Source organism: Erithacus rubecula (genome assembly GCF_903797595.1).
Source record: "Erithacus rubecula genome assembly, chromosome: 2".
NCBI lineage: Eukaryota > Metazoa > Chordata > Aves > Passeriformes > Muscicapidae > Erithacus > Erithacus rubecula.
This window is the reverse complement of record NC_136685.1, coordinates 94,152,507-94,173,060: the sequence shown is the minus strand read 5'-3', so window position 1 is coordinate 94,173,060 and position 20,554 is coordinate 94,152,507. Positions and strand designations below refer to the sequence as shown.

The window sequence follows — 20,554 nt, the reverse complement described above, 5'->3', positions numbered from 1 at the left end:
CCCTCACCAAACCAAAGCACACCTTGTCACCACATCTGCACAGCACAGTGGTAAAGATTAACAGTGTGAACAGAGATGGACCCTACACAGGCTCTTCTGGTGCCCCAGGCTCATCCAAGGGCACATCACATGCCCACAGCACTGTGCTGGGTCTCTCAAAACCCACCTTTTACACTCACTCTCCTGTGGCTCATTAACTTCCTTCAATAAATGATTATCCTCATCCCACCCCCCTGGATTCCCCCTGCCAGGCTTCTGCTCATTCCTCTGCTCTACTTAACAGCCATCACTTGCCAACAACTCTGCTTTGAATTTTTAACGTTTCTCACAAAGTCCAAACTCTCCCTCAACACAGTTCACCACTTCCAAAGCACTCTCTGCAAATTTATTTTAAACAACCAGCTGCATCAGGCAGAGCTACATCATCTTTCCCCTCCCTCCTAGCTCCTCTCTTCTTGGAAACACTCGGCAGAACAGTCTTGTCACCACACATCCAAAATAAGGGTATTTGGGCTTGTCTGCACTCTGCAGCCACAGGGCTCTGACATCAGCCCAGAGGACAGGGACCTGCCATCACATCACCAACAGGATGGATTCACACCACCCCTGATGGACAAACCACACTGATTACAGATGACATTCCCCAAGGTGTGAAAAATTACTCCCATGGAGGAAAATGAAAATTACCACTCTAGTGAGAGAGGAAGCTACTCCCCACCACAGGCAAGGAAAGAGCTGTCAGTGGAAAGGAGAAGATTAGAGCCCCAACTGTCCTGGCCAATACCAAATACACCCAGGCTCTGCACACCTGTAGGGATGGATGGCAGGACATACCTCTCAGGGTGGCATACACAATGGTGGAAACCTACTGTGCCTAAACCCTGTCCTTGAGCTGAAGCAAAATTCATAAATCATAAAAACACAGAATGGCTTTGGGTGGAAGGGACCTTAGAGATCATCTGGTTCCAGCTTCCTGCCTTGGGAAGGGACACTTTGCACTAAACCACATTCCTCTAAATCCCATCCAACATCTGAACATCTCCACGGATGTGTCATTCACAGCTTCTCTGGGAAGCCTAATCCAGTGGCCCATTGCCTTCCCAGTAAAGAGTTTATTCCCAATAACCACCCTAGGAGACTTCCATGAAAATACCCTAAAAGTGGGAACCCTGGACATGGTTTCATATAGAGCTATAAAACAAGATATGTGCCAACTCATATGGAATCTAGTAATTTCATAGAGGTTCCTGCTGGACAGGACCGTGCACCACCTCATCTGACCTCTGGGCAACACAGCCTCTGGCATTTCTCCCAGTTACTTCTGCATTTCTCAGTTATCCATGCATTAAGTCCAGTGACTTGTGCCTGACTGCAGAGTACTTTTCAAAAAAATCATTATTTGATGACGTCCAGAGATGGAAAATCCAAGAAGTGCTGTTCACACCACAGTCAACACATCAGTCTCATGCAACACAATAAATGAGACACAAAAATCCAGAATTTGCTTGACCAGAGCACATAGAAAGTGATCTTCATGGCATTCATCTCCCATCTACACCCTTGGTTCTGGCACAAAGACCTACTGAGAAAGTTCTGGGATTCCCTCTGGTGTCACCCCTAAGCTCCACCAGGAGACACCACAATGTGAGTGTAGCAGCTCAGAGCACAGACATGACTTCCAGAGCACAGCAGGAAAAGCAGTGCCTGCAGGAACTGCCACCAGCTCCAGACCTTCCTGTGCCCAACAGGTCCAGCAGGTCCACCTTGGGCTGGCTGTGGGCAGGTTGGTGCTACTGGAACACCAGAGCCAAGGCCTAGAGCAGAGAGGCTGAAAACACAGCTGGAAGGCTCAGCAGCCTGGAAAGCAGCCGTGCCAGAAGGAAAGAAGGACATGGAGTCAGATGTCAGCAGGCAGTGCCATGTGATTGCAGGGAATGCCAGCTCAAGTCTGGCTTGCCAAAGTGAAAAAATACCCTTGAGTAAGGTCAATAGGATTTCTTTGTGCTGGACTGGCATGTGCCTCAAGCCTGTACTCCCAAAAACGGGCTGAAAAATCCCTAGGGTGGCGTGCAACAGTGTCCTGGTTTGAAGGACAGGTGTCTGCCAATAAAGACAAGAGCCTCTCTTTGAAATGAAGAATGTCAACATCCTTCCTCCAAATTATTGTTATAAACTTGAAATTAAGGGGGTCTCAGGCAAAGATATGGGAATTAGGAATAAGAATTCTTTACTAGGAAAATTAAAATAGAAATGCAGTATTACAAAGAACAATCCCAACCCTGACAGAGTCAGAATACAGCCTGACACCCTGTCAGTCAGTCAGGGTGTTGGTAGCAGTCCCATTAAATGGTGGCTGCATCCTCCTGCAGTGGCAGATGGGGTTCAGCTGGAGCAGTGCTCCTGTAGAAGGTGCAGTTTTCCTCTGAAGGTCCAGGGATGATGTGGAAAGGTGCAGCTTTCCTCTGGAATCCAGTGGAAAGAAGGTATCTTGCTGTCCAAAATCTCAGTTTTTATCTAGGTAGGAAAAGCTTGGCTCCTCCCCCTGGCTGGAGCATCTCCCAGTGGGATGATGTAATTTTATCAGTCATCCAGTGGGACTGAATGGGCCAGCAGCAGATGATGTCTTCCTGGACGGAGGATGGGTTGTGGAAAAGATAAAGATGATTGCCCCAGCTGGTTTAAAGATGGCCCATTAGCAGATGGTGTGTGCCATGGAGATAAGGAATCACTGCCCCACCCAGTTTTAACAGATGGTGATAGAATACACATTTCTGGCCACATCCTGTATTGCAACCCAAGAAAACAGACGCTGCTGAGGCTGGCAGGAACAATGGTCATCCAAGGAGAGGAATCCCTGGTTGAGCAAATGACTTCAAGGTGTACATGTGCTTCAGCTAGGGTAAGGAGGAACATCTGCAACAAACACTCACTGGTGGTTAGCATTGGAGCTAACATGGAATTATTCAACAGGCTTGAACTAGATGTAATTTAATAAAATTATAAAGAAGACCATCAGGAAAAATCTGTTGGGGCAGTGAATCAGCTCTGGCTGTAGATTAGCTATCCAGAGAAACCTGTCCAAGCCTGCACCTTTCCCACAAAAATGCTAGAAAATGCACAAAAGAATAGAGTCCTGCAAATTGGTGCAACTTAACCACTGGCTGACCTGAGATCAGTCTCCTTGGGTTGCCCAAGAAGGACATTTTTCTACACAGCTTCTGAAACTTGAAGCAGTGCTGGATTTGGCTAGCGTGCAATTAATATTTCCTCTAACTCACTGCCTCTTTCAGGCTCTTTCTTTCTTTTCCCTGCAAGATAGATATCTAAAAAATTCATCAAAACGACTAAATTTGAAGAAAAGGGGAAATGCAAGAAGGCAAAAATAACCTTCTGTGCACATGACGTGCTGCTGCCTGTGAACCTCAAAACTGATGAGAAGATGCATTTATAATTCATTACAAATTTGCTAGATTTCTGTCTTCAGAAAAGGGGAGTGGAAAAAAAAGAGAATTTACTAAGAAGGAAGGAAAGAATAGCATGGGTCCCTTTAAAAACAAGTTAAACCAGATTGTGTGTCTTGATTTTCAAGCAGCTCATGAATAATTCAGACTTCCAGGGCCCTCCACACAGACTCAGGGTCTGTCTTGCTTCTTGACTCCCTCCACCCTTCCTTCCTCAGAACTGAGGCAAAAAGAAAAATGGAACTAACAAAAGTGAAAAGAAGGAAAAAAAAACCCAAAACCAACAGTACAATTCAGCAGAATTTAAAACTGATTCCAGTTTTACTGCAATACCAGAGTTGATGGCAAAGTTTTTCATTTTGAGGCAGTAAAGGCAAAATCTGGTAAATTGCACCTTCATGGAAAATTCACCAATCCATTATTAAAGATATTTATAAGTCAGAAAAATCTGAAATTACATTTCAGAAGCTTGGAACCCTGGATGTAAATATTCCTGAGGGAGGATGCTTTCTGACCAGAGCTTCCTGGCACCACATGGCAAATCAAAGCAGAGAAAGTCCCCATCCTCACAACACCTCCGTAGTCACAGCTGGGGAAGCACAAATGCAGCTTCATGCTGTGATAGCTCAAAAACACTTCCAACATGAAGAGATCTGCAGTACTCACAGCAGAAAACACCCAAACAACCCCAAAATAAAATGCCCTTTTGCTGCAGCTGATGGAGTAGGACTTTAGGGTGCTGGATAGAGAAAAAAACAAACAAGAGATTGATGGAGGAAACTGTCTCATGGCCTTAATTATCAACAGGAGCCAGTCATGGAGAATTAGTTCCATTATTTACTAATACCTGACTTTGATTTCAGCCTACATAAACATATTAGGTCAGTAGAAATAGCGAGACAAGCATGAGAGTTAAACAACTTTATTCTGTCAGAATAACTTGGAGCAAGTTATCAAAGTAATCGATGGCACGTAATAACTGTAAGACAAAGTGGTCAATATGTTACAGCAGTCAGAGGCAGAGGATGGTTATAGCAGAGGGTGATCAATGGCACCCTGGGAATGCTGAAGCACTTGGTGATGAAGGGATGGCCACCACCAAATCATCACTGGGCCCTGGTGTGGTTCAGGTGGGTGCAGCCGCTGAAGGACACTGAGACAGGCAAGGTTTTCTCCTCCCTATGAAAACCCCAGGATCCTCCCAGTCTGTTGCAGGGAAGGAGGCACCTGGAGTTTGAAAAGGAAATCCTGTGTCCCCATGCTGACTGATGCAGCACAACAACCCCCAGGGCCACAGCTGGGACTGCAGTCAACCCTGCCCTGTAAGAGACCCCCACTGGGAAAAGCCTCCCCTGGTGCAGTGCTCCTCCAGCAGTTCCTGGAGCCACCAACGCTGCAGCATCACTTCCACTCCAGCACATCGTTTGTTCCTCAGGAGCCCAATGTGTGCTTTTCATCTGATACTCACAATCACTTGCTTTTAAATACAGCTTGTCATTTTCAGATGACTGAAGTGTCAAAAACATTGGAGATCTAAATGAAATTTTTCCCTTTTCAGGATGAGAAAAACAGATTCCTTTGGTTTTAAGTTCTCCTGTCTTTTTACTTTTAGATTCACCAACAGCTTTGCTTTTGGTTTATCCTGAAATTGCTATCTCCTGGCTTTTTTTTCTCTTAAATAACCAAAACAACTGAAACACCATTATTCACTCAGCTCTACTGAGCCCTATCTACTCACATAGCCCCAAACTCAAGCTCCAGAGATGTGGCACTGACAACACAGACACAGCCCAAGTGTAGGGAGCGAGGTGGATCCCACCACCCACTCTGTCTCTGTTTCCAGCTTTGGGCTCTTGAACAAATGCAGCAGTGCCTGTTCCCAAGCATTGCTCACCTTGAAATGGAGCAGTTTATCCTCAGGGTGCAGTGACTGGCAGGTCACTGTCTTTTATTAAATTCCCAGCTCTCACTCCTCCACTCCTCTATGTCCCCAGTTGTGACAGGGACATACAGAAAGATCCTTGCTCCACAGACAGATATCTGGGGAATGAGCTTTTATCTCTGGGTAAATGTGTCACAAAAGTGGAGCTAATTAACTGGGGCTCTGTTTTTGAAAAAGGTTAATATTTTATCACATGTCTTCTGTCTTGAGGAATAATTAGCCCTGGCAGTAGTAGCTGTGCCATTTCCCAAGGGACTGAGCAAGAAACTGGAGGCTGAAGAGATACACATAGTATTGATGGATAGACAGCAGCTCAACTCTGGGCTAACAGTGCATCTCACCAGCAGTTACTCCTCAACACAAACCAACCTGCCACAGAATATTAACAGAGGCAAACCCCTCTCTTCAAAGGCTGTACACATTCTTCTTGCCCATTTCATGCCCTCTGGTGCAGGGATGCTTAAACCACGGCACTGTGACTCAGCCAAGAGCACTGACACCAGAGCACCAGTCCCAATCCCTTCTCCCCAGGCACTCTCTTATTGCTCCAGCACCCCAATCTGAACAAAAAAAGGGAAATCCCACAGGCTCTCCTAATTCCTGCATCCCAAAACCAAACCTGGTCTCATGGGGGAACCAACAACTGAAGGAAATTCTCATTGGGACTGTGAAGAGGAAGAGAAGTCCTCAGCACAGTGCACATTTCTCCACTGGGCTGGGATGTAAGCAGGGAAAATGGAGGGACTGAAAAAGGATGAGGGAAGGGTCATTTCAAATCGAACCCAGAACTGTTTTGTGCATGCATTTTTCTTGGCAAAATGCAGCGGATGGGCGAGTGGGGAATTTCCAAAATGAAATCAAAACTGTCTCATAGGGAAACAAAGCCAAAATGGAATGGACTTAGGGGAAAGAAATACATCATTTGGGGGAGGTGGGGGGGAAGGAATGAAGGAGGAGGGAGGGGAAACTTCTCAGTTTTTTCCTCTCTGAAACTGCAATTTTTGGCAAGGAGCACAAAATGAAGGTGCTCTTCAGGAAAGGGACAGCTGGGATGGAAGCTGTGCCTTTTCCCCTGTGAGCTCCTCAGATTTTCCTTGGGAGGATGCCTGTCCTGTGCAGATGCTCTTGCCACCCAGCAAAGCACTGAGGGGCTGGGAGGAGGGACAGCTTTGTTTTTTGGATAAACAAAACTCAGCAGTAAGAAATTTAGTATTATACATGGTATTTTCTGGAATAGTTCAGTCATCCCCACTGCCAGCAGCCAGACTCTAAGACACTGAGTCCCTACAGACTGCCCCAGTACATCCCCACCCTGCCAATCCCCTTTGGCCTGCAGACATCTTTTAGCCAAGAATACAGCTCAGGAATAGTTTCTGCTCTCTGTGCAGACAAGTGTCATAACTCACACTCCTTGCACAGCCCATTCAGATGGAAGTAGCTCTGGCCTGCAGGAAAAAAATGAGTAACACAACCACTTAACTGGCACATCCTCCTGCATCCCAAACACCCGCCTATACACTTCCATCAGCTCCTCAGAGAGCCTAGCTCACTCCTCAGCTGCTTCTCAAGTTACCCTCAAGTTATCCTTCTCATGCAAAAAAACAGAAGAGGGGAGGAATAGCACTGAAAATCCACCACTGCAGAATAAGCACTGTCACATCCTCCACCTCCACACAGCAGGTATTCCCACATCTGTACCAGATACCCACTCCAGCAGAAGCAGGAAAAAAAAACCAAACTGAATTTCTGCAGTGCTAAAATGGTCCAGTGAATATTTTTCTCCACTTTCAGGTAAAATATATGAGTGGAGACTCATTGGGATTTTTGTCTTTGGTCAAGTTTTCTCAAGCCTGTCTCAACCCCACCATTGACAAAGCTGCAACTCAAGCAACTTTAAAGTTTGTTTCACAATCACAGGTAGCAGGGAGGAAATAACTATAAATTCCATGCACTGCATCCAGGGTTTTTCAATTACATCAGCTTTTACAAAATGCTGAGAGGCAGGAGTCCCAGTAGGCTCATTGCTTTCTGCATTGAGACAAACCTGGGCTGATTACTGAGCTGACCCAACTTGGAGCAGGAGGCTGGATCAGAAGACCTCCTGTGGTCTCTTCCAGCCCAAATTATTCTATGATTTTATCAAGAGCCAGTTTCTGATTAATAGCTGTCTTGCTTTCCTTGCTAAGCTGCCAAGAACTGCTGATCTCAATACTCTTTGTTCTCTGTGCTACCTGAAAACAATCTCTCTGTGTTTTGATCACCCAATGGTTCCTTAAACCCCCTAGCAGCTTCAAGGCCAAATTCACCCAGACAGCCAAGTGCAAACGCCACTATGTGAGGTGAGCAATCCACATCAGCATAAAACTTTCAAATTTAGGCCACAAAAGCCATCTGATCAAGGGCAGAACCAAGACCTTGACCAATGCAAGAGGTCCCAGTTTATACCAAAGGGACAAGCCAGCCCCTACTCTACTTGAAGGATTGTTCTCACATCTTCATCCTGAGAGATCTCAGCCTAAGGAGGTGATGGAAAACACGGCGCTGTGAGCCAACCTCTTGGGGTCTGGTGTCCCCAATCATGTTGTTTCCTAATGGAAATACTTTTGTGTGAAATGTGTTTTCCACCACTGATTTGTGTATCTGCTCACCTGCAGGGTCATGCTTTGCTCTTGCTGTCACTAGAAATAAGGAGACCAGAGTTTCTCTTACCCAGCTGTTTCAGCCCCAAAATGCTGTGCAGGCAAAATATCCAGGGACAGCCCTCACACAGACAGGCTTTTGCCTAAATGTGATAAATCTCACTTTGCAATGAAATGACAAATATCCTGGCTCTGCTCAGAAAACAGAGTAACAGCTGGAATAACAGATCAAGGAACAGAAAATCTCTTCAGGACATTGCTGACAGCCACCCAGCAGCTAATAATAATGAGCCCCAAAGGCAAGAAGAAGAAACCTGTACCCCCTTACACCCAGCCACCCCAAGCTCACACAAGGCTGCTGTCACTCTTCTTCCCTCAGGCTATCATGCACTTCTCATGGGGGAGCACCCACACAGGAGGGTACAGGACAGAGCAAAGCCAGCAGCACAGACACACAAGGACACCTCCTCCAGCTTTCACCAATGCCAGGTCCAGAGATGTGGCAGCATCTGAGCACTCCCTCTCGCCCATCCTCCTCACCTGGCTCCCTCCTTCATCCAACCCCATGGCCAGGGGTCCATCCATCAGCACTGCATTCGAGGCTCCTCTGCTCTGACCTGTCCCACCACTCCCCTGCCCCAGGCAGATGCACCCAGCAGCATCAGGCACAGGGAGACCACAAGCACATGCACCCCTGCCCACTCCACCTCCTGCCCTGGTCTGCCACACAGCACACCCACAGTCAGCAACTCATGAGACACTGCTTGAATAAGCACATTTTAAAAATAATAATCCCTCGGGACTTAGTCTGCATTACACAGGAAAGTGGATTAGCACAGCTACAGTCCAGAGGCCAAAGTAAGAAATGTATGGAGTCAGCAAAGTGAAAGATAACAGGAGACCTCAAAAATCTATAGCTTTGGTTCTGCTCTCAGCTGTGTGAGGTCCATCTAAGTCCTTATAAACCTTCCCTCAAATTGAAAATGGGTTTGGTCACCTGCTAGGGATCCAAGGGACTTACCTGCTTCTGCAGGTCTATTGTTCAGGTAACACTGAGGACAGCAGAGCAGAGCCCCCACTGTCCTGCCTGGGCTTTCCCATACATGTTGTCCTCCAGACAGATTCCTCCTCTGGAGACTCTTAAGAAACCAGGCAAGAAAGGTAAGATGCTTAAATCTTTATGTGGGGCAAAACATTTCTGGCTGCTGAGACCCAGTGTTCACCTCAAGAACAACCTCAAAGTGGTTTTGGTCTGGAGGAAAAGGAAGTTGGAAGAAGATAAGGCAATGTGAGAAGACCAAGGGCAACATAAACATGCTAAACCAAAAGCAATGCTGTCAAAACCTACTTTTCTTAATTCCCAAGAAGGTATCACCATATTCTCAGTGCTTGCTGCTCCTGCAATCATCAGCTCACCCAAAAACAGAGCCACTCCCAAGCCTTCATGCGCCACAGCTGCTGTCTTGCCATCTGCACAGGGATGCCAACATGTGCCAGCCGTGTCCAAGTGGGACACAGGGAGGGGCAGAGAGCCATGCCCAGCCCCAGGAGCTTGTGTACACATGTACCACATCCAGCAGAGGTGACCAGCACCACCTGGTTTTCCCAGTCATCCCCACACAGCACAGTCAGGTATTTTTGCCTATCCCAACCACGATGTGGAACGTGCAAGCTCTGCACCCTCGGAACTCAAGCTGAAATTAATGGGTCAACACAGCACTGCAGTGTGTAATGCTCCTGATCAAGGGCTGTAATCCTGGCACCTCTGGACCTTGAGAACATAAGACAGCAGTTCTCTGCCTTAGGGAAACCTCACAGGCATCACCTGCATCTTCCCATCCCTCCATGAACAGCCCATATGAGCAAAGCAACCAGTCCTAAGCAGTCTTCCTACCCAAGGGACACTCTCCAGTTAGGTTAGCACTGGGATTTAGGAGAAGAAATCTGGAGGAAATCTTAAGAGTCTGTGCTGGTCTCCTCAAAGACAATAGCACACACTATAACAGCAGAGCTTTTCTAGGGGGCACAAATTGACAGGACCTGGCTTCTGGGCTGCCAGGATGCTCTCATCTTCAGCAGACAATGCAACACCTGATCCTCATACCTGCAGCATCCCTGCCAGCCTCATGTTCCAATCACAACTTGATCTTAGCAGCTGCTTTATCTCAGAGACACACATACACAAACACACCCCTAAGCAGATGTAAAATTAAACTTCAGTTGGGTAGGTAGGACCTCTTGTAAAGCACCTGCAACTCAGGGAAGGAAGGAACTTCAGAAATGCTGAGTCTTATGTTAGAATTTGAGAGGGCTCCTTCTGGCTTTGTTAGCTCTTGAGACAGCACTACTGAAGTAAAAAGCAAGACAAATAGAGGAAAGCAGGCACTGGGAGATGCCTGAAGCTGGTTTACGTGATTTGCAATAGCTGGAGAAGTCTGCTGGAGGCTCTTGCCTCTCCTCCAGCCTCTCATCTCCTCTCCCTGTCCCTGACTGCCCCTCTCTGCTGTGCCACCCTCAGCAGCACCAGCCCCCGCTCAGGCCGGTGCCGCCCAGCCTGGCAGCCACAACAGCACATCCATCAAACCCAGCCCAGCCCTGGGAGCTGGGGTCAGCCCAAGCAGCATATGGAGACTGCTGTGGGGATACCAGCCTCCCCAGGAGCTGGCTGCCACAGATGGAAAAGGCCCAGCAGCCATCACGACAAAATCTTCAGGCTGGGGGTGACACATCCTCGCTGTCGGCTTTCCAAGCTGCTGAGCAATACTGGAAACCTGAGCTCTGCTCCCCCACCACTGACTCACTCACTGCCATTTCAGTCCCACAATTTGTCCGTGGGAGTTGTAGGAGGTGGGATGTGGGGATGAGGCAATCCCAAGGGCATGTGGCTACCGTGGTGGAGGGTGACTAGCCACCCACTCCAGAGGCATGAGCTGGCTGTGCACAGCCTGGATGTGCCACCAAGCCCCAGGGGCAGTCTGCTGATGCAATCACAGGGATGTTTTAACAGCTTTGACTTTTGGTGGGCATGAGATGCACCACCACAGGACCATCCAAGGTATTCTCCCTCTTCGTTTATGCAGCCCAAGGTCTTAGTCAATGTGCAACCAGGAATGGAGTTAACAGCAGTGAAACACAAGGTCACCAGGAGCAAAGCTCCAGCTGTGAGATCTCCCAGGCCAAGTGACACAAGGTAGTGCACAGAAAACATGACAGCTCCCTGACTGAAATCACCCACAAGCCAAACAGAAGCTCACAGCCCTGCACTAGCCAGAGCCACCACAGTTCCTCCTGCTCTGATTTCTTGGAACACTGCAACTCTTCACCATCTGAAACTATTCCACTGGCTGCAATTAAAAAACAAAATCAATCCAGCAAATATTGCTAAGCAACTGGCTGTCAGTGCCACATCCCATCCCATTGAAAGTATTTGCCCTTTCTATGACCTCCTGGCAAGGAGCTTGTTGCTCAGTCCTTGCCAGATTTTGTATATTCAGCTATCACTGGTGGGTCCAGATGCTTGGCTGCATTAGCACAGAAAACACCAGGAAACTTTCTACAACCATCCTAATGAAAAACACCCCCCAGAGAAGCTGTAAGGAGCAGCATTCCCACATCCCAGTCCCTAGGATCAGGACACAATGCATGGGTCTCTGGCCATTACCATGGTCTGCAGGTCTGTGCATCTCACATGTACAGAGGATGGAGGATGGAGAGCCAACACACTGGAAACCTTGTCAGAGAGCAGAGCACAACATCAGACTGAGGCTGAAGAGAAGTTGCTTATCAATGGCAACGAGCTGAAATGATGGATGAGACCCTCTCCAAAGCCTCCTAAACCCTCACACAAGCTGGGCAGCAGTCCCTTGGCACAGTGGTACCTTGGTGTGAGGTCTTGAATTGCCCCAAAGTCAGCTGGAGTAGAATTGAGGCCTGACTTTCTAGGGTCCCTCTGAGCAGTTTAATCCCAGCTTTCCATTGAAACCAAGCCTCTAAACACAGCCTCCAGCAGGACACACAGCATGAGCACAGCTGGTGTCTCTCCTACCACAACAACTGGTCCACACAACTCTCCCCTTCACAAGAGGGTATCTCATCAACCCCATGCTGGATTCCCTTTATATGTTCTTACACAGCCATCAGCAATTCCTCCCTGCTCCAAGAGCAGGCCATGCTAATCCATGCTTTCCCACACATCTCTGCTGCACAACTCAAGACCAGCTTCCAGGTTGCATGGCAGGGCCAGAGCATCATCTGCAGCAGCTCCCAGTGCTGTAAGTAAGGATTATTTTTCCAGAGAGGGCTCAGGTCTGCACTTTCCTCTGTCCCCCAACCACAAATCCCAGATCCTTCTCCCTCCTCCATCCTCCCCATCGGTGCCTGCCTCCCCCAGATCTGCCAGCAGCTCCATTTCCTCTGTGGCCACTCTAATGCTTAGCTAATGGTGCATCATCCGCAGCGTTCTTCAGGCACATTCAATAAATCAGAATCCAATTACCGGGTTAAGGAAATTGGAAACAAATTAAATTAGCCCCAGCCCCTCCCACATGCTGTGCCCTCACTTCCTCCTTAATGAGAACTTTTCATTCACAGGAGCACTCAGTGCCACATCTGCCTGCCCAGGAACAAGGTGGCTGCCACTGCACAGTGATGGTAGGCAAGGGGCAACTGAGTCAATCCTCCCTTTTAATAGGGCAGATGGTTAATATCCCCAGCATTAATTCTCTCCAGGAATAGCACATTCGCTCTCTGCTCAGCTATAACAGGCGTCCGTCAGGGCTGACAGCTCCTCTCCAGAGAAAGGAGCATCTGGTCCTTACAACAAAAAGAAGCTAAATAAATAAATAAGCACATTGCTTGCTACAGGGCTGGGGAACTGGTGCTGTTTCAGCATTTCAGCCCAAGTGCTGCATGTGAACTGGAATAGGGGAAATTCAGAGTTGGGTCAGATGCCAGGAGTGGAGCCACTCTGATCTGGGAGCGAGGTGCAGCAGGGGCAGCACAGTGCCATGGCTGGGTCCAGCACAGAGCTCCCACCAGAGCAGGACTCATCCAAAAGGGCTCCCAGGACAAGGCAGTAGAGACAGCTGCTGCTGCCAGCAAGTTGGGACATAATGCCAGGCACAGCTCCACAGAAAGAGCATGCACTGGCTGTGAACTGGTGACGAACAGCAGGGCCAGGCATACACTTTGTCCTCAGATGACAAGGAGGAAAACTGCCTTGAGGGAAATTGGGAGCTTTCCCTTCAACACTAGGACATCCTCACATCACCCCATCCAGCAAACTAACCATGAACCCCACCAACCTTCAGCAGGAAGGGCAGCTCTTCCCTGGTGAGTTTGGCAAGACAACCAGAGGGAGATTACAGCTGAGACCTCAGCAATCAAGGGTGCACCAAAGCTCCCACCCCAGCCTTCTAACACTGACAAAGGAGTGCAGCTCCATCTACAAGGCAACTGCTGCTGCAATTCTCCTGTCTTACCAAAGAGCTCCTTTGGGCACCAAAGGATATTTTTTACCTCAGTGGTGCTGGAGCAGCTAGTAATCCAACAAGTTCCCACCCTTCTCTCCTCCTCACTCAGCAATTATCTCCTATTCCCCACTCCTCTCTCTGCAAAGCAATTTCAACTCTCAGCAGTTATCCTACCCCCCTTGCATCACCTCATTGCATCATCTAAAGAGCAAGAGTACCCAGCACCACTGAGACTTGCTCTTGCAAACCCATTACTATCTGGAAGGGAAAATAAAGGCCTTTCCTATCTTTCTCTATGGTCCTGGAATAATTTACACAGTTTCAATTAACAGGTCTAAGACTTGCAGACATGCCAAGAAATCAAGCAAAGACTCAGAAACACAAGCCAGGCAGAGCCAACCCCAGGAGGGCTGCGGCCAGGGGCTGGCAGGAGCAGGGAGGCAGAACCTGTGATGGCGCGTGTCGCGGACAGCGCGGTCGCTGGGGATCCTCTCGCTCTCGCGCAGGTTAAAGGCATGGAGCCGGTAGGGGTCCTCGCCGCCCTTCCACCTCCGGGCACTCAGGTACCTCCGCTCTTCAAACTCATCCCACAGCTCGTCCCAGTCCGCGTTCGGTTCCTGCCGCACAAAGTCAGCCCCGTTAGACACACAGACACCAGAGGACGCTGACCCCGCTCCTGAGCTCCTCCCAAGCCCCACCGGAGGTTGGTCAGCCCTGCATTGCTAGAGCAGGCTAATGAGGAGTCCCATGAGGCACTCAGGGTTTATTTTTCCACCTCAGGTCCTGAAACAATATGTCAAAGACAGTCTGCCAATCTGAATTAGAACAACTGATATGAAACCAAATTCAGGTCTCTGGTGGATCCCCCTCTCAAGCAGCACCATCTCAAGAGCACAAACGTTTTGTAAGGGGTTTAATTTCTCTCCAGCCAAAACACAAAGGTGTTTTACATCACATGACCCATTGCCCTCATAACCTTTCAGGTAGGAAAGGAGAAATCCCGCATTTCTACAGCCACATCCGAGCCCCAGCTCCAGCAACAGGACCCTGGAAGAAGGGGGCCATCATGCTCCCAGCCCAATTTCAGCCCATCTTTCCCACCACACATATCTCACTGAGAACTTCATCCCTACCACAGGGAGAAGAGCAGGGATGCACGTGCCTGTGTGGTCCCCCCCACTCCAGAAGGATGGCAGAGCTGCATTTTGGGGTTACTCAGCAGCTTCAACAACCTTTGGGGGTTTAAGCATTTCTTGGTGGCTCAGTGCTGTCAGGGTTTGAGCATCCCTGAGCAGCAGAAGCTGTTGGGTGTTTTAGCATCCTTTGGCAGTGTCGGAGGCAGCCAGCACAAAACAGCCCCGATAAGATCTCATCACTACAGCAGCACAACCTCTTTGATCTCAGCCTACCTGTAACACTGAGAGATGCAAACATTTACAGACATCTCAGCCCCAAAGAAAATTGTGATCTTATCCAATAATTGATCTTTTCTTCTGCTTTTCTTTTTTTTCCCCCCTCCTCGGCTCACACCATCTCAAAGCCAATTTTGCCTGCTAATAGCACAAAATGAAGCTTTTGAAAAGGGCGATTTTTATCCCATAATTGATTTTACTCGCATCTGGCAGTGCATTTTTTGTAGTGACAGAAAGGGGAGGAGGGACCGGCTCCTGCAAGTGAACCACCACAAGAGCAAGCAGCCACAGGATGCCCCACATCACTCCACATTACAGCAAAACAAGCACTCCCAAAGAGCCAACAAACTCCAGGGATGCAGGGGTTTCCAGACAGAGGGTGGTATTCATCCTCCCCTGGTGTGACCCCATGGCCTTCCCAGGACCTCCTCCAGCACCTACCCCAGCGTGACACCATCAGAAGGAACCACTGAGCCAGCAGGCATACTTAGAGAAGTTACTGAGGACTGGAATAAAGTTGTTCAAGGCTGGGAGAAAGTTATGAAATCAGAAAGGTCCCTGTAGGAGTTTTACAAGGAGGACGCACATAACCCGGCCGCAGACGTTCGGGAGGGCCGACGTGCACAGGGTGATAAATGTTGTTTATGTTGGTTTTTTTCTAAGGCATCTTGCAAAACATGATTTAGCACGGCAGTAAAAGATCAGGGAAAAGTGAGGAGATTGCACAGCAGAGCTACCGACAGCCTGATGTTTATAAGATTTCACGATGACCCCAGGAGGCTTGGCGCTGCCGGAACAACCGCCCGAGCTGCAGTCCCTAAATTTTAATGCTGTGAAGAGAAATAAAAGTTGGTTTTATCAAACTTAGTAAGAAGAGAAATGGCTTTTCAAAAGTGGCCACACAGCACTTAAGGCTGTAAGAGGTGTGAGTGTGTGTATGCAGTTTTGGTTTGTGTGATGTCAGTTACATCCAATAGCCTTGCATCAGCTAGAAGGGTGGAGCTGGGAAGGAATCTGATGGTTCAGGTGGGAAGGCTGGTGGATTCCCTCAAAACTGAGGCTTCTGCACCTGCTGCAAGCACAGCAATACTCTGGCCAGGCAGCAGAAGCAGGGTTTGGCACATGTCAGGGTCTGGCAGGGTCTGGGATGGCATTTTCCCAGTCTCTATCTAACTCAGCTAATGTCCTGCTATCAGGGATGGGATCCCAGCAATAAATGGATACATGGGCAAATACCAGTGTCTTACCCCACACTATCCACCTCTCATCCTGCTCTGGATATACCTTGCATTCTAGGGTTGCACTCCTTGTTCACTCTGCAGTGACTAATTAATACTCCCATGCAATCTCCACCTGAAAGACAGGAGCCAACCTTGATTCACTCAGGTTCTCCTTTTCCAGCTGAGGAAAGCTATCAGTGGGACGGATACTAAACATTGGGTAATTAAATACACACCTGAGATGCCAGAGATTAAAGTTATTTTAATCCCTATCTGGCCACAAAACAAGACCAGGGATTGGGTTCACTTTCTCAGCCAGAGCTAGATACTAGGGGTTGATCATTTGCTTTTGATCTACACCACCTGTCCAAATCTTCTGGGAGTTCTTTCCATCTAAGCTTCCCTAAAAAGGTAACCAAAATTGGAGCAGAATGCTCAGCTCAGACACTGGTGCACACTGACCTCTGCAAAACATGCCTGCTCAAAACAGAAGAGGAAAGCATGAACAGCTCCCAGCTGTGCAAACAGCAGGAGACAGGAGACCTCACCAACCTGCACACAGGGACTCGCCTGTTTCTCACCTGCACCTGATCAGAGACAGGGAATGAGAGTTAAAGCATCAGGAGAAATCCCCTTTGCTCACCCAGGGACAGCACATTGGTTGCAGGTTACCAGATAAGGTCTTCATTATAATATTTTCACAATGTATTATCACCTCTTCCTCACACCAGAATTCTGTCTTGGGAGTTATTTAACTGATGTGCAGAAATCTAAATTTAATTTATTACAATCTAACTCACTTTAGAGGCCAAATTAACCCTGCACTCGAAAAGGATCAAGTCAATATTCCACTTGCCTTTCTATTTATCTTCTACAGGGCTCATCTCTCCAAGAATTCTATTCATTTTCTCTCACATACTAGTAATAAATTTTCTTTTTTTTTTCTTGGAATTAGGTAATTTCTCTTTCAACACTGCAGTTTAATGACTGGTATTAATTATAGCAAACACAGTCAATGCTTATAAGAGTTGGAGAAACTCAATGAGCCTAATGGAAATAGAAAAATGTATCCAAGGGGTGGCTGTCTGCTCCTGGCAAGCAAGTGCTGCTTCTTCCAACACCACACTGGGGGGTCCCCAGGGGTGGTGAACAAGAGGAACACCCACAAAAAGAGACAAAATCTAGTGTGGAGAGAAGCTTCCATCTCACACCAGCACCCAGCCAAGAGCAGGGCTCACCAAGAGCTTTCTCTGCCATTTCAGTAAAGCACCCCCCAAAAAATGACCCATTAGAGGCATCTCCTCCAAAACCACTCATCACCCTCATTGGCTTAGGGCACAGAGCCCAGAGCAAGCAGAGAGGCAGCTTTTCACTGTAACTGTACATTAAAGATTAAAAGCCTCTCAGTGCAAAGATGTAATTCGTCATCTGCCTCTTAAATCACAGCGCAGGAACAAAACAAAACAAAACAAAAAAATGCCAAAGAAACAAAGAAGGGAAAAAATAATATTTAAGAAAAAAAGGAGCGGTGCTGCAGGGGGAAAATGGGTCATTAGCAGTAAAACTACAATTTTCTGGCAACTGCTAATGCCTTGTTTATGTGGATTTCTGCGAATATGACATTTTAACGGCATAATAATTGTGTGATTACAGTACAGCAGGGATCGCTGGAGCGGGAAGGAGGAACAAGAGCCCAGCCAGCTGCTGCTGCTGTGGCCCCCAGCAGGCAGCCCCAGCACCCCTCCCAGCACAGTAGGGAGCCCAGGCCAGGCTGGACACTGGCAGGGAATGGCCAGCTGTGGCAGCTCTTTGGCCACCCAGAGAAGCCCAGCAGTGAAAAGGCATGTCAGGCGAAAAGCCTCCCAAGAGGAGCCAGCAGTGCCTGGGGACAGGCAGGTCACCCCGGTCCCCAGGGCCAGCTTCCAGCTGCCCAGCAAGACAAGGAGTGGGCAGTGTGCCACTTTCTTCTTTTGTGGCACTGTTTTAACACAGAGAACTTAAGCCTTCACTAAAATAAAAGCCGTTTTCCTTTCAGGGCTGCTGAGTTCTGCCTTCAGACCAGAGTGAAGCAGACCGGTGTCATGAGCATCCTTTCAGGAGGCAGCAAAACCCTGGCAGAGCTGACAGGGTTTCCCAGGAACCCATTTGGCCAGAAAAAGGGTTCTGCCTGTGCAGGTACAAAGATGACCCCAAAAGAGTCTGGCAGCAACCAAATGTGCCTCTACCTCGATTCCCCTCAAGCCCAGCTTTCCCTGGAAAATCTCATCCCTACATAATATCTGACTGAGCACTTGCCACTGAGCCCATTCCCTGGGACTCAGGCATTAAAAAACAGGAAGGGAGGGGGAAATAAAAAATTACATCAGCCTATCAAAAGCTTCAATAACCACGTGAAAGCTCTGGAAACTCAGATGCCATGCAGCACGCTGCTGCCCGGCCACGCTCCATCATCCCTCTGCCAGCAAAGACATCTTTGGGCTCAGCAGGCTCAGGGGCACTGGAGGCAGAGGGCAATCTTTCAGCAGGAATTGCAACCAGGCATTATACAAATGAGATTTAGAAGTCTCACTGAAGCGTGGGGCCCCTGCAAACAGGAGGTTCAATTATAGAGCTGCTGCTGGCCCAGGCGCTAATGCCATCTGAAAGGATTATAATACTTCAAACAGGATAGGGCTCATCCCTCCTCGTCCCCTGGTGCCAGCACATGCACTTAAGAGGGTCAGCAGCACCAGAGGGAAAAGAAGTGGGACAGCATCAGACTGCCTTTGTCCTCATCCTTGAATAACCCAGATGGAGCACTGAGGTACGAGATCCTTCAGTTGAGTTTTGGTGTAGTTTCCTCCAGCCCAGAGCCCATGGCTTAGCCCTGAGCCAGCAGTGCTGTACATCCCGATGGCCCCAGCCCCAGGATACAAGGGAGAGACAGGCAGCACCATGGCCAGTCTTTGCCCCATCCAAATAGGATGTGGTGGTTCCAAAAGCAGGCTGTGGGTCTTTGGAAAACAGGCTTTGTGCTCATCCTGCATCACATCCTCAAGTACATTAGGTACCATTCAGCACCAAAGCTGTACCAACCCTGCAAGGCACCTCCTTCCTCTTACTCTCCTTCCCCAAGCTACACAATTCTTAAGCCAATCAAGCACTTAAATACAAACTCAAGTGACTCCAAGCATTTGTAGGAACCGACAGCAACCCCTGCTTAAATGCTTGAAGTTAAGTACTTGCTTAAGTGCTTCACTGGCTCAGTGCCCCTGCTTTGTGCTGACACAAACCACACACTGGGAATGGAGGTAACTCTGGGGCCCGGCCTCAACTGCCCTAATTAGTTTTCTGATCCATGGAGAATTTAGCTCCAGTTCATTTATTTGAGGGCTGTGAAACTCCTCTTCCTCCTGCACTGGTACCTGGGCACAACATGCATGAGCACCTTGGTGGCAGCTCCTCCGGGACCCCATGGGGACACACAGCAGATCCAGGATCCCACCCCGCTCCAAGAGGAGCAGCACCTCCCCCTGCTTGGAACCTTCAGATTTGAGTCTGTTCTGACCCCACTTTGAGGCAAGAAAGAGCAAAACAATAGAAAGATCAAATAAAATATTAATATAGATACCTAATTAAAGCAAAGCACTTCTCCAGCAAAGCCTCCCCTGCAGCTGGGGTCCCTGGAGAAGCTTTGAGCACTCACCAACAAGCTTCTCATTGCCACTGACCCTTTCCTGCTCATGCACACCCACAGGCATCCTGCTCCATCTTCAAAGGATGGAGCATCTCCTCCTCCTCTGCTGGCTCAGCAGGGGGCACGAGTCCCTGAGGATCTTTCAGTGTCCCACTTTCTCACTTGGCCCTGAGGACAAGAACACACTGTCCCCACCTTTCTGCCCTTGCTGCTCACCACCCTCCAAAATCCGCTCCTGTGTGGGCAGAGCCTGGATCTCTCCTGTGGTGTACACACACACTCACACAACCAACACATCTACTACTTCAGGCAACAGGAGTGACAAAGGCTGGAAAGGGGTCAGGGAAGAAGATGTGACCTTCAACAACTGGAAGAAGGTTTGACCCTCACAAAGTACAGATGCAACTGCAGCCTGGATGGAAACATCCCCCTCGAGCCTTGGAGAAGGCTCTTCAGCATCTTCCTCTTATCATCCCTACACTCAACTGGCATCAGTTCAGGTTGTTGGCCACTGAGTCAGTGCAAGCAGCTGACCCAGGGCTAAGGAATCTGGGCCACCATTAAGTCAATCACAAATAGAACCAGCAATTTGTGTATCTTCTTGTCTGTATCTATGGTAAACAACATACATGGTCTAAAACACCCTCCAGAGGCTTAAATCTGCTGAAGTCTCCAGCCAAATATAACAGCATGAAAAGCCACTAGAGAATTACTGATGCTTTTTCCAGTAAGG

General features: G+C 48.4%; 1 protein-coding gene across 2 annotated transcripts in view; it reads right to left on the bottom strand.

Annotated features, from left to right (window-relative positions):
• Positions 1-20,554, bottom strand: part of GALNT14 (polypeptide N-acetylgalactosaminyltransferase 14) — a 93,141-nt gene that overhangs the window by 46,861 nt on the left and 25,726 nt on the right. For both annotated transcript variants that reach the window (XR_013773371.1, XM_079298620.1), the window contains exon 2: positions 13,961-14,130. Coding sequence is in view for 1 of the 2 variants with exons in the window: in XM_079298620.1 (XP_079154746.1) it covers positions 13,961-14,130 (170 nt within the window). In the remaining variant the exon portion in view is untranslated. The remainder of the gene's footprint in view (positions 1-13,960; positions 14,131-20,554) is intronic.